The sequence below is a fragment of the Quercus suber genome, unplaced genomic scaffold (assembly GCF_002906115.3).
Source record: "Quercus suber isolate HL8 unplaced genomic scaffold, Cork oak 2.0 scaffold_47, whole genome shotgun sequence".
NCBI lineage: Eukaryota > Viridiplantae > Streptophyta > Magnoliopsida > Fagales > Fagaceae > Quercus > Quercus suber.
Window position 1 is genome coordinate 140,799 of NW_027069512.1, and position 15,138 is coordinate 155,936.

At 32.0% G+C, this 15,138-nt stretch overlaps 1 protein-coding gene across 1 annotated transcript; it reads left to right on the forward strand.

The window, feature by feature from the left end:
• The first annotated feature begins 8,566 nt into the window (after positions 1–8,566).
• Positions 8,567–9,922, forward strand: LOC136066812 (probable glutathione S-transferase). Its single transcript, XM_065771706.1, has 2 exons — positions 8,567–8,938; positions 9,373–9,922. Exons 1-2 carry the CDS (start codon positions 8,630–8,632, stop codon positions 9,730–9,732), a joined length of 669 nt encoding a protein of 222 aa, XP_065627778.1. The 5' UTR covers positions 8,567–8,629; the 3' UTR covers positions 9,733–9,922.
• Positions 9,923–15,138: the final 5,216 nt, after the last annotated feature.

A 15,138-nucleotide genomic window follows, 5' to 3' on the forward strand; every position in this document is an offset into this window, starting at 1 on the left:
CATTAAAAAAAATACTTTAAAATGTATATCATTAAATTTTTTTTTATCATCGTGTATATTAGAGCAAGTTTCAAAAATAATATTTAAAATAATATATAACTATTTTTTAGGAGAACGCACTTGCATAAAATGGAAATAAAACTTCTTATTCGAAATATGAAAGGAATTGGTTGTATATAATTTACAGATGAACACAAAAATTATAATCCAAATATTGGATACAAAATGTTGATAGAACTATTAGATACTTTCATATATTGGATAAAAAATGTTGATAATTAATTAATATATGTATCCGGCTATTTCGTAACCTAGTTTTTCAAGAATTGTTATATTGTATTTTGTATCGGTACCATATATTTGTACGTATACTTTTTAGTCTGAAACCATGAAACACTTTCTTTTCTCTAGTTACCAATTCTAATAATAAAACTTACAGTAATAAAGACCCATAAAAAAACTCCACTATTTCAAGATATTTGAATCAACTACTAGCAATTGTATGCCATGGGTGGGAATCAACTTTCCTTTACCACCATATAAAGGCACGACAACCCACCAAAAAGAAAAAAAGTTTCAATCACCATACCAAAAAACTAAGAAGCTTCAGTCTCCTCAAAGAGCAATCCACACATCAGCGTATCCCATCCTCCATCGAAAGCTAAAGAATCAAATTGACAACATGTTAATTTGTATGGCTTATATAGTAAAATTTATTGTCTTACTAACATTGCTCAAATAAATTAGTTATATTAAAAAGTAAAAATAATAGATATTAAATAAATATATATATATATATCTAATAATACATTAACTAAATTGATGGTTAATAAAATAAATATTATTAAGAAATGTAAATGTAAGGACAAGTTTTCAATTAAGCCCAGGATGTATGGGATCTTGGCCTAGTAAGCCCAATACAATAAATTTGTAAAGAGTGAGTTGGAGAACTAGATTCTAATGAATTTGACAATGGTTAGTATGAATTTAAAATATGATCAAGCAAGAACAAGGAAAATAGAGCTAAATCTATTCACTGTCCGAGGAGATATTGTTTCTTTATATAAATCAATAACAATGGGGTACAAATACAATTTTGATTGCTACAATACTCTCTCTCTCTCTCTCTCTCTCTCTCTCTCTCTCTCTCTCTCTCTCTCTCTCTCTCTCTCTCTCTCTCTCTCTCTCTATTTTTTCGATCCCTTTCCTCATGGAGGGTCTCTTACATTATATAGCTCCTTTGGACCATCTTGATCCTATACGTGTTGATCATTTGAGTCCTTACTTGAGTGTCTATCCTATCAGATACCCCTTTGTCTTTTTGTAAGTTGTGGTAGCCAAATCAACACTATTCAAAGGTCTTCTCCACATAAATGCAGCCAGAAAAATAGCTGCAATGTATTTAATGCGATAGTAGCAGCTTTCCTTAGATATTTCTGAAATCCTAGCCCTCTGGTACACTCAAGATACACGTCCCTGTTACTGGAGTACCCTGGAAGATTACCTTGATCAAATGGGATATACATCTGATCTGTGTTTAGCCTATCCAATGAGATATTCTTCCTCGAACCACCTTCCTATTTGTATCTTGCTCACTGAGTCCTGAGTTTGAATCACTCATTACCATTCGTTGCTCCTCAAACTAATCATGCTCTCGGCCAAGGCCCAATGCCCAATATATGTTTTAAGCCTTCAACCCTACAGTAAAAATATAAAAATGCTTATTTAAAGATTTCGCCTTAAATTTCAAATTGTATTTAGCTTACCCATTGTCTGTTTGCCTTAAACATGTTTGGATGGTCCATACATTAAATTTTTTTACTTGTTTTATAAGCCTTCATAAACCATTCACAATTTCACAAACACCACAATTACAATCATACATGTGCAAATCAATCATGAGTTCTCATTTCTCACTATTAACCCTTATCTATATATATATATATATATAACCGAAACCTCTGAAACTCTTATAATTTTCCACGTCAACACAATATTTAAATAAAATTATCATTTTATTTAAAAAAATTATTTTTGTTTAGTCTAAACTTAATAAGGAGTGAAACTCTATTTTTCTAACAAGTCCAAATTAAACTCAAACTCATCATTATCATTAATATTTAAATAAAATTATCATTTTATTAAAGAAATTATTTTTTTTTTTAGTCCAAACTTAACAAGAATTGAAACTCGATCTCTCTAATATATATAAAACTGAAACATTTGAAACTCCTACAATTTTCCACGTCAGCACAATATTTAAATAAAATTATCATTTTATTTATATAAATTATTTTTGTTTAGTCCAAACTTAACAAGGAGTGAAACTCTATCTTTGTAACAACTTCAACTAAACTCAAACTCATCATTATCATTTTTTTTTATACAAAATTATTTTTGTTTAATTCAAACTTAACAAGAAGTGAAACTCTATCTCTCTATCAAGTCAAACTTTAACTCAAACTCAAACATTGATAATTTATCTCCAAATTTACAAGTTTAATCATGAACACTATTAAAGCAAAGCAAACCCAATTTTTTTTTTTTTTTAAGCCAAATAAAGGTATGAGCTCTACTTATATTATTTTCTTCTCCTCTATCTTGTTAAAAAATATATATATATATATATATATATATATATATTTTTTTTTTTATGGTTTTTCATGTATTTTTAAAAAGTAATTTTTATACATAACCATGAAACTCTCTCTAACCTTTATTACAAGATAAAAAAGATTGCAATAATTGAAATTATTCTTTTGAATGGAATTTATCTTTCTCTTATATTTCTCTATTTCTTTTAGTAATATATATTTTGTTTTGTTTCAATAATTTCTAAGCAGTAAATCATCTGATTCTTTAATATATTTTGGTCTTTCAGAAATTTTAATATTTGAATTTTTGAGTTATTTTTTACTGTATCTGAAACTGTCTGACAAATTTTTGTAAGCCATTATAAGTTCAAGCAATGTCTTCTTCATCAAATTGTATCACAATTAAAGTTATACAGAGCAAGTCATATAATAGTGTAGTTTCTTAAATTTTTTACAAAATTATTTAATCTACCTCACAAATAGGTAGGTTTCCATGCATAGTACGGGCTAGAGTATTATTCTAATTCAAACTGATGAACCTCTTATTTGAATGTCCCATATATGGGTCATGGACTAGGCATAATCCGACCCAATTACCAACAGTTCCTTTCATTTATTTATTTCCTTTAGGGAATCAAATTTCTTTAAAAAGTAATTAGATTGATTTGAGACCAATGCTTGCCAAACTATAACTATTAGAATTTAATTAGAACAATTCAAATCAATCAGGTCTACTTTCGGTGATCTCGCCTTTCGGTGATCTGCCCTATTTTGTCTTTCATTTACAAAAGTATACAGTGAAAAGATTATCTTGTCCTCTTAACAAAAGTGAGGATCCAAACATACCTTGTGATTAACTGATTATACGAAGCAATGGATTTTGGACAAGAAAAGCAGCACAAAAATTGATTATTGACCCGTGTCATGCTCATCTCTTTCTTCTTGTTTTAAGCATTTCAAAAGTACTCAAGATGGAAGGTTTTTTTTTTTTTTTTAGTGAATGCTTACTATCAATTTAAACGTTTTTTCTTTTGAATCAGGTCTCTTTTAAAGTAGATATAGATCTCCAATAATCTTTCATGGCCATGGCCCCCATGCAGCCGAAAAGGAATGCATTTCTTAGCGGTTTCAGTAAAATTAAGAGGTGTACGTGCACCCTTGCGCATCAATGCAATTATTAAGGTGTGAAACATGGCAATGTGATGAACGTGCGTGTTATCACCTTGTGGTTAAGGTTTAAAGGAAAGTAATATTACAATTAGGAGATTAAATCTCATAATTGAGCAGAAAATGAGGTAGCTATATATATAGCTAGATTTTTTTTGTTATACCAACAATCAATCAGAACCACCTACGTACCCTCTGCCGACAATCTCTTTGTCATGTGATTTTTGCGGTCGGCTCTATAAGGAAGTTGAAAACTTGTAAGTGGAAGTCCTTGTCAGTGTCACGTATCTTGTATATATATGCAATGCATGTACATTTGCAGATATTTGCACCCTTCGTTTCCTCTCCTAGAGCCTAAAAGTGTCGCACATTGCATGTATACATACAGTGTCGAAGTTTGGATTTCATTTTAGGGGTGATAAAATTAAAAATAAAATATAAAAAAATATCAATTAATTGACAATAACAAAGATAAATAAACAATAATATAATAATGTACTCGTCAACCGTATAATTTGATTGCTCAAAATAAATTAAAGTAAAAGTGTTAAAAGTATAGTAATATATAATATATATATTAATAAAAAAGTATATTGCCTTACTTCCTTGATTGCTTTTTAAAAATATGTAGAATTCCAATTTCTTTCTCTAGTCATGTTATTATTTAATATTTGAGTTTATAGCAAAAGACCAGAGTTTGAATCTATAAAAAGTCGAGTGAAAAAAAAAAAAAAAAAAAAAGGATGGAGGCAATAAGAATTTAGTGTTGCAAGGTTTTTTTTTTTTTTTTTTTTTTTTTAGTTTAAAATATGGAATCCGTTATGTTGATTTATAGTACAGTGAAAATGATTGAACTTAAAAATCAGTAATGATATAAGAAAATTTAATTTCAATGTTTTTTATTTAGAAGTTAGAACTTATTCATTAGTGGGCACAGTATTTATCAAGTCCCCAAGCCTCACACTCATGGTTTTCTCTCCACATGCCTGGTTATGTGGCAAAACAAAACTTTCAAAACAAACTTTTGCTATTACAATTAAAGGGAAACATTATCCTACTTTGACGCAATCTGTTATGGACCCAAAATCACAATGTGTAAAATCAACCCACTATCCAGGTCCTTTGATCTTTTTATCTCATGCTGAAATAATTATCTTATGAAACAGGTTTATATAGTAACAAACTTTAAGAGAAAATGTGGAAAAATTAATTATGTATTAAGCTAACTAAATAAGATTACATTACAAGAGCTTAGTTCTTTATATACTAAATGATAGAAATACAAACTATTGTCCGATCCACAGTTTGCAAAGGATTTGGGATTACAGGAATTTATTTTAGAGGGTGACTCCCTCTTGTTTATTGTGCTCTTGCTGGATTATCTCCTCCATCAGCTATGGTGGCTTTTGTTGTGTATGGGATTCTTGACTTCTGTCATGAGGTTCGCAATGTAAGGTTTTCTCATATGCAACGTAAAGAGAATAAACCTACTCATCTCTTAGCTAAATATGCCCTTGTCATTGTTGATTTTTTTTTATAGTTTGGATGGAAAGACTCCTTGTTTCTTGGAATAAGCTCTTCATCATGATGTAATGTTTTTTTATTAATTAACTAACCTCTGAGCATACTACTCATGCGCGTGTTCAAAGGTTCTTATATTTTTTGGTAAAAGGTTAATAACTTGCATCTATTATAATTTGGAATTTCTATATTTTTCAATCATAAAAATACTTAGAGGTGTGATAGTATTATGCGTTTTGGATGAAATAGTATCTTCATCACACCTTTTAGATTTGGACATATTTTCCACAATAGTACCCCAATTTTAAGTTATGAATTTATAATTTAGTCCGGCACGAATAATTAGCGCGTTACCTGGAGCTCTAATAATAATCTAAAATGCTTTGAAATAAGATGATATGAATGTGTTGTGTAAGATGAATTTCTATGCATTATTTTTTCTAGTCAGCCATTGAAGGCCGTATAGGCTATTTCAATTTCAAAAGTCCTTAGTATTTGAGTGGTGGCAATAAACAAGCTGAAATTTGTCCAAGTATTGAATGTTTAAACTCATCTTAACAACAAAAGTAAAATGTTCAAGTGCCTTTGACATTGATCATATTAAGCTCAATTGGTTCAATATCAGCAGTGATTTTGCGGTCGGCTCTATAAGGAAGTTGAAAACTTGTAAGTGGAAGTCCTTGTCAGTGTCACGTATCTTGTATATATATATGCAATGCATGTACATTTGCAGATATTTGCACCCTTCGTTTCCTCTCCTAGAGCCTAAAAGTGTCGCACATTGCATGTATACATACAGTGTCGAAGTTTGGATTTCATTTTAGGGGTGATAAAATAAAAATAAAATATAAAAAATATCAATTAATTGACAATAACAAAGATAAATAAACAATAATATAATAATGTACTCGTCAACCGTATAATTTGATTGCTCAAAATAAATTAAAGTAAAAGTGTTAAAAGTATAGTAATATATATATATATATATTAATAAAAAAGTATATTGCCTTACTTCCTTGATTGCTTTTTAAAAATATGTAGAATTCCAATTTCTTTCTCTAGTCATGTTATTATTTAATATTTGAGTTTATAGCAAAAGACCAGAGTTTGAATCTATAAAAAGTCGAGTGAAAAAAAAAAAAAAAAAAAAGGATGGAGGCAATAAGAATTTAGTGTTGCAAGGTTTTTTTTTTTTTTTTTTTTTTTTAAGTTTAAAATATGGAATCCGTTATGTTGATTTATAGTACAGTGAAAATGATTGAACTTAAAAATCAGTAATGATATAAGAAAATTTAATTTCAATGTTTTTTATTTAGAAGTTAGAACTTATTCATTAGTGGGCACAGTATTTATCAAGTCCCCAAGCCTCACACTCATGGTTTTCTCTCCACATGCCTGGTTATGTGGCAAAACAAAACTTTCAAAACAAACTTTTGCTATTACAATTAAAGGGAAACATTATCCTACTTTGACGCAATCTGTTATGGACCCAAAATCACAATGTGTAAAATCAACCCACTATCCAGGTCCTTTGATCTTTTTATCTCATGCTGAAATAATTATCTTATGAAACAGGTTTATATAGTAACAAACTTTAAGAGAAAATGTGGAAAAATTAATTATGTATTAAGCTAACTAAATAAGATTACATTACAAGAGCTTAGTTCTTTATATACTAAATGATAGAAATACAAACTATTGTCCGATCCACAGTTTGCAAAGGATTTGGGATTACAGGAATTTATTTTAGAGGGTGACTCCCTTCTTGTTTATTGTGCTCTTGCTGGATTATCTCCTCCATCAGCTATGGTGGCTTTTGTTGTGTATGGGATTCTTGACTTCTGTCATGAGGTTCGCAATGTAAGGTTTTCTCATATGCAACGTAAAGAGAATAAACCTACTCATCTCTTAGCTAAATATGCCCTTGTCATTGTTGATTTTTTTTTATAGTTTGGATGGAAAAGACTCCTTGTTTCTTGGAATAAGCTCTTCATCATGATGTAATGTTTTTTTATTAATTAACTAACCTCTGAGCATGCACTACTCATGCGCGTGTTCAAAGGTTCTTATATTTTTTTGGTAAAAGGTTAATAACTTGCATCTATTATAATTTGGAATTTCTATATTTTTCAATCATAAAAATACTTAGAGGTGTGATAGTATTATGCGTTTTGGATGAAATAGTATCTTCATCACACCTTTTAGATTTGGACATATTTTCCACAATAGTACCCACAATTTTAAGTTATGAATTTATAATTTAGTCCGGCACGAATAATTAGCCGCGGTTACCTGGAGCTCTAATAATAATCTAAAATGCTTTGAAATAAGATGATATGAATGTGTTGTGTAAGATGAATTTCTATGCATTATTTTTTCTAGTCAGCCATTGAAGGCCGTATAGGCTATTTCAATTTCAAAAGTCCTTAGTATTTGAGTGGTGGCAATAAACAAGCTGAAATTTGTCCAAGTATTGAATGTTTAAACTCATCTTAACAACAAAAGTAAAATGTTCAAGTGCCTCTTGACAAATTTGAGCTCAATATTAAGCTCAAACTTGGGTTCAATATCATGCTCTTAAACTCAAAATCCAATACAAGTATATCATTAAGTTCATATTAAGCATATTATTTTTTTTTTTTTTTAAATTCATTTTTTTTAGAAACAAACACACACACACAAAAGAGAGAAAAAGAAGTTCTAACACAAAAGCACACCACAAACTTTACTTAAAAGTCATGGTAATTTTTAAGAGAATATGAAATAAATTATACTACACATAACATACTCTCTTAAATAATGTGGAGCAACTGCCCTTTTTTTTTAGAAACAAACACACACAAACACAAGAGAGAGGAAAAATGATTCCAACACAAAAGCGTGTACAAACTCTATTCAAAAGCCAAGATAACTTTTAAGGGAGAAAGAGGCCAAAAAAATTGGGTAAAATACACTTGGACTCTCTGAATTTTTATGTCGTCGGTGTAAGATCCATGTACTTCTTCACCAATTTTAGTACATAAAATAAAAACTTTGATATTGTAGTAAAGTTAAGGAGATTTGAACCCAATTTTCCTAATAAAGAAGATCATGTTACACCGTAAGCCTCTTTGATCACCGATTAAATTTAATTCACTTATATTCTCTCCACGACTCCACCTCCTAGTCCCGTTTTGGGGCGTTAGAAAGATGATAATAATAATAATAATAATAATAATAATAATTGTCAACCTCCACGGCCCACATTATCAACCTCCATTAGTCAATAATGGCCTATATAGACTAATCCAAATTGTATATGCTTGTAGCTGAAGCAGGGTCTACTAGGAGTAGGAGCCTTGTCAAGTATGGAAGAAGTAAAGCTACTAGGAGCCTTGTCAAGTCCATATGCTCATCGAGTCATATGGGCACTGAAACTCAAGGGTATCAAATATGAATATGTAGAAGAGGATATATACAACAAGAGTGAGATGCTTTTGAAGTACAACCCTGTCCATAAGAAGGTTCCTGTGCTTGTTCATGGTGGGAAACCCATAGCCGAATCCGCTGTCATTCTCGAGTACATTGAAGAGACTTGGCCACACAACCCTTTGCTTCCAGATGATCCTCATGAGAGAGCTGTGGCTCGGTTCTGGGTAAAGTTTGGAGAGGATAAGGTAATTATGCGTCAACAACTAATTGATTATTATGTTTTTTCTTACGTTGCATAAAATCACACCTACAACTTTGTTCTCCTTTATTGTTGTTTTTTTTATGAGTTTCCTTTGTTGTTGTTACTTTTCTTTTATACATGCATGTGAAAGTTTTTAAAGTATTTCCTATGTAAATGTCATTTAACTAAAGTTCATTCATCAATTTCATAATAATTGTTAGTCATCAATTAATTTTTAGTATATTGATGTACAAACTCAAATTCCTTATTGAATGACAAAAAACATTCTAGTTGAATTAACCGAAACCTAAGTAGATTTGATTAATCCAACTATAATGAACTGCACACACAAACAAGCTTTAAACATTTTTTCTAGACTCGGATAATATATAAGATGGAGATTTTACCCACTCTAACTGGATACTTTGTGTGATTTAGAACAACAACTTGGTTGGCTTCTTTGTAACTACTGGAGAACAACAAGTGAAAGCAACAAAAGAAGTGAAAGAAATTCTGGGAATCCTAGAAGAGCATGCTCTTGGGGAGAAGAAGTTTTTTGGTGGCAATAACATAAGATTGGCGGACTTGGCCTTTGGATGGATAGCTTGCTTGCTGGAAACCATGGAGGAAGCAGCTGGGGTCAAAGTGTTGGAGGCTGATAGCTTCCCTCGCTTACAGGAATGGATCAAGAACTTCAATGAAATTCCAGCCATTAAAGAGAGCCTTCACGATCGCAATGAGTTGTTGACACATTTCAAGAGACGAAGAGAACACTTTGTCTCCTCAGCAGCATCATAAACATATTAAACACTACCTAGCATCAGCTTGGTTTGCAATTCAACATCTTGTGTGCTCTCTCGTTCTCTGAATCCAGTTCTCAAGATATGTTATTCTAAAAATAAGTTTGTGTGTCTGAGTGCAAAAAAACATGGCAGTGTGACTGGTAATTTATTAGATGTATAATGCTACAAGTAGAGGTTTGCAAATATTGAGTGTTGTTTCTCCTATATTTTAAAATTGTCAAGTTTTGAGAACATTTTCCAGACAAATAGATGTCACAAATAAATTGATGTTTACTGTTTGTGTGTGTGTGTGTGTGTGTGTGTTTTGGAAGAATGAAATTGTGGGGTGTTTTGGCTAATTGACGTTTTCCAATTTGCAAGTCATAAAATTCCTCCCTTTTTCCTTCATAAAAATAAATAAAAACTAAAAGCATATCTCACCTTGGTCACTTCCAGTACTGGTTCCAAGTTTGCTAGTACATCTACGTAGCAGAAATTATCTCAGGATGACATTGCTTGAAAATTTAACTCCAAAAAGAAACTTACAATAGTAAATAACCCAATGTACTGAAATCTTTCTCCCCCCAAATAAGAGCATTCTCATTAAGGGTTTAAAATGCTAAAAGATGCTTTTTTTTAGCATTTTTGACCCAAAAGCTTGCTCAATCAAGAGTTGTAAATGCTATAATTTTTTGCATTGATGAATAGTGCGGTCTCATATTTGAGACCGCACTATTCACCAATTGTAAAATTTTTATTAATTTTTTATTCAAGTGGGGCCCACTTTCTTTTCTTCTTTGTCTTTGTCTTTCTCATTTCCCATTTCTTCCCTCTCACCATTTCTCTGCTCTCTCTCTCTTCCTCTACTCGACGCCTCCCTCTCCGACGAAACCCAGGTCGGAGTATCAAGCCAAGCCGATTTCTTTTTTATTCACTCAACTCTCTCTCTCTCTCTGCTCTATCTTTCTCTTTCCTCTCTAACTTCTTTTTTCTCTCTTCTCTCTCTGTGCTTCACCGATGTGGTTCGCCGATGATTGGGCTCCGCCGATGATTGTGCTCCAGCGATTGTGGGTTGCCAATGGCTGTTGTCCAATGATTGTGGTCATGGATCGTGGGTCCGATGGCTATGGTCTAGTGGCAGTGATGGAGGTTTTTTCTTTTTTCTTTTTTCTTTTTTCTGTGTGGTTCTTCTTGGGTCCAATTAGGCTTCGATCGTGTGACGGAGCTTGGTGGTCAACCATGGAGCACGGGTCGAAGCGTGGATCGAAGGAGTCGTGGTCCAATTTGGTTGATTTGGTTTGTGGGTTTTTTTTGGCTGTGGGTTGTGGTCCGATTTGGCCGTGGTTTGTGGGTTTTTTTCCATTTTTTCTTGTTGTGGTTGGTGGTGATTTGGTCTAATTGCTGTTGATTTTTTTTTTTTTTTTGGTCCAACAGTGGATGTGGATGTGGTGGGTGTGATGGGTGGATGTAGAGGTTTTTCTTCTTCTTTTTTCTCTGCTATTGTTTGTGGTTGCGGTGGATCTAGCTGGTGGCTAGTGGCGATGATGGTGGGTGGATGTGGTGGTTGTGGTATGCATGGGTGGATGCGATGGCCGGAGGTGCTGAGAATAATTGGGTTGAGAAAGAAAGAGACAAAGGAGAGAGAAGGAAAAATAAAAAAAATGGTAAAGAAAGAATATTTAAATGGAATGTTAAAAAAAAAAAAAAGTTTTGATGGAAGAGATGTTGTAAAGTGGTGTGTTATATATTATAAAATTGGGTTTTGAGAGGGTAAATGCTAAATTTTTTGCAATCCTTGATAAGAATGCTCTAAAAAAGTGCAGAGAAATTTGTTCCTGAACAGTAAATCACATGAATTTTTATTATTAACTCAATTTTTGCAAGGTTTCAGACCACTATTGATACCCCTTAACACAACTAATTATTAATTATTCATACATCTTTAGTAAAGATATAGATATAAGGGAATTTACCAAGAGCCTTGTAGCACAAAGACATGGCAAAATGGGCAAAAATTTGCTAACCCAATCCGAACCCACCATTTTGACCTAGCCCAAACCCGATTTTTTTTGGCCCAAATAAAAAAGGGCCAACCCGTAGTCCGCCTGTTTTTTTGGGGCCAACCCAACCCGATCCAGCTAACCCATGACCCCACCCATTTTTTTTAACCATTTTTTTTCTTGAAAAATATGTAGACTACATGCCAAGGTGTTAGATGCATAAACATAAAAGTACAAAGCATTGCATTGACACTACCTAGCCATTTAGTAGCCACCAATGGTAGTGATTACGCCTCCATTTATTAAAAAGAAAGTTAATTAAAAGGAAAAAAAAAATACAAAAAGTAAAAGCATCTACAACTACACGTCTACACTACTAAACATCTAATACTAAGTTAAATACTAAGTAGCAGAATTAAATACCATGACTAAGTTACTAACACTAAATCTAACTAGAACAAAAACAAAACTAAAGTAAAAGAAAAGTCCAAAAGTACACACTATTAGTGAACTTTGATACTAAAGTGTGTATACTTAAAATATATACTTTTTGTGCTCCTTAGAATCTATCTCTCTATCTCAAGTTGTAAATTTGTAATTATAAGCATTCTGGTTGTGAATTATTAATATAGAAGATTTTGTTACAATGAATATAAAGAATTTTAGTCATACACAAAAGTATTAGAATTGGAAGGATATGGAAAGTTTTATATTTTTTAATTTGTTTGTTTTTTCCCCCTTCAAATGTATAATAGTAACATCAGTACTCTAATAATAGTAGGTTTCCATTTAATAGCAGGTTTCCACTTAACGAAAGAAAGAAAAACAAAAAAAAAAAAACAAAGAATATTATGTGCAATTCGTTTCCTTGATTGATTTGATTCATTTTCTCTAAAAATTTGGCATATATTTGTTTTTTTTTATTGTTTTTTTTTTTTTATGTGAAAATACGGGTCAGCCCAACCCGACTTGCCCTCAACATGATTATCTCGACCCGTTTTTGAACCCACCCCGTTTGGCCTACAACCCAATTAACCTAATCCGATCATTTGTCATGTCTGCTAAATTGGCATCTCCTAGTGTTTCTAAATGAGACATTCAAAATTCGAATTCCCCCACCTCCAATTATCAATGTATCCACACACAAGAAGTATTAGGGAATTCTTAAGAAGCTCAACATTTTTATGATCCAATTTATTTCTCACATTTGGACTCTCTGAATAGTTATTTCCTAATTAAATTTCTTAGTACTTTTCCAAAACATTGAATGTAACTTAAAAACTAAATAAGAAAATGGATTATTAAACCTCTAATGGTTGAATAAGAGCTATTATTAGCAATTGATTTCAGATTCAATCTCTACCTATACTAAAAATCGATTGGTATCTTGGTCTGATTATAAAGAGTTATCATTAGAAGCAGATACCATAGGTTGAAACTCTCTAAAAAAAATTATAAAGCAATCAAAAAAAGAGGAGGGGGTTTATAACAAAGCTTACATTCAAATATAATACAGTTTCCAGCTCACCTATAGTAACCCTCAGCATTACAGATTTGCTAGAATTGAGAATGAATTCTCAATATATTGATGCATAGAATATTTTCCAAGATGAGTCCTTTATATAGAGATACACCAATGACACAATATTGTACATAAGTACAGTGACAGTACACTAAAAGCCGTACTCAACTTCAAGATGAAAGATGAGAGACCAACTTAAATTTAGAAACTGGATTACTAAAGCATCCAGAGGATGCGATTTGATAAAGATATCTACAAGTTGATCTTGAGAGGCAACAAAGATCAGCGAAAAGGACCAATGAAGGAGGTGATGCTGGACAAGATTGAAATCGATTTTGATATGCTTGGTCCATTCGTAGAAGACATTATTACAAGCCATCTGAATATATGAACTTGGTAAAGCTTGCAGCAAAGAAATTTTTTGAATTGGAACCTGAAAATCTTGGAAAATATGTGGTCTTGTCTAATGCTTATGCCACTTCTGGGTGTTGGGAAAATGCTGCAGAGGTCAGGGCTATGATGCGGGAATTGGGGATCATAAAGGAGCCTGGTTATAGCAGAATAGAGGTTCAAAATGGGTCCCAATTTTTCTTCATGGGTGATGTATCTCATAAACAATCTAAGGAGCTATATGAGCTGATCAGAGAAATGACTTGTATTTTAAAGGATGCAGGTCATGTTATTGATCTAAGTGACAACTAACTCATGTCATGAAAATGATTCATTTCTTGTGAATATCTCTGTTGCGAAGTGGGGCTATTTGAGAGAGTAAGAGCTGTATACCTAAAACCTTGGTGCTTTCTTAAATTTTGTAGAATCTGGAAGGTCCACTAATGGGTGAGGTTCAATAGATATCAGTTACATATCAAATATTGTCTAATTAGGCATCCGGATCATTTAAGTATTTTATTCTTCAAGAATTTAAACAATTTTTAATCTGTACCAAAGAAAATTGTTTAGTTTCAGTTTATTAATTCTGGGTACAGCAGCGATAAAGCCATTCCAACTGTCGAAGCATATAGGTCGACCTGTTCAGTGTCCTGACTCCTGCTACTGCCAAAAATTGCATTTCGAATAATGCATATTGATGCTTGCATGTGTATCTAAGTGTTCAGTCTATTCAGGTTTTTTGATGATGTGTAAAGGTCAAAATTTGTTGAATTCACAAGCAATCTAGATCAATGACAAGCGTATGAAAATTTACTTGTATGATATGATATATGAGAAAACAATCCAAAATTTCAGGATTAAGGCTTGGATGTTGTCGTTGTATGATATGATATATAATCGATGATAAATGTGTAAAATTTTGCATGATGCTATATGATATAGGAGAATCCAACCTCAAAAATTTTGAGATTAAGGCTTGGTTGTTGTTGTTTAGTATGATATTTGAGAAATGCAGTTGTTTATTCCCAACATTTCTTGCTCCTCCGTTTTCCTTAAGTTCCCAAACTAGATATAAATCATATAAAAAGAACCTCAAAATTGAAACAGAAGCTTATCAAATTATGTCTCATTTATGCAAGATATGTAATCACTCCTTTCGTCCTCAGTTCTCATCCTTCTAGAAATTACATGGCCCCCCTCCCTTAATCGTCTTTGTCCGTATACACATCTAAAGTCATTTTTTGCAAGATCCTTATCACTCTAAACCCATTATTTTTCTCAAGCTATTTTGGATGACATACAACTTGTAATTCTCAATTTCATTTCTTTCAATTTATTAAAACTAATTGATATCAAACTTCATTTTATTGGTGTAATAACCTTCTCTTGTGCCTAGTAAAGTCTGTAAAACATATTATTATGTCTGGCTAAGTTTCTTATTTGCCTCTAAATTTAGGTCTATTCTAATGTGCTGCAACATTTAAGCTGAAAATATTATTTCAGGACCCGA

What these genes read in the sequence shown, in the direction of transcription:
- LOC136066812 (XM_065771706.1), top strand. Translation starts at nt 8,630, where the DNA reads ATGGAAGAAGTAAAGCTACTAGGAGCCTTGTCAAGTCCATATGCTCAT. An exon ending in TAAAGTTTGGAGAGGATAAG is followed by an intron (nt 8,939 to 9,372) that starts GTAATTATGCGT and finishes TGTGTGATTTAG; the next exon opens with AACAACAACTTGGTTGGCTT.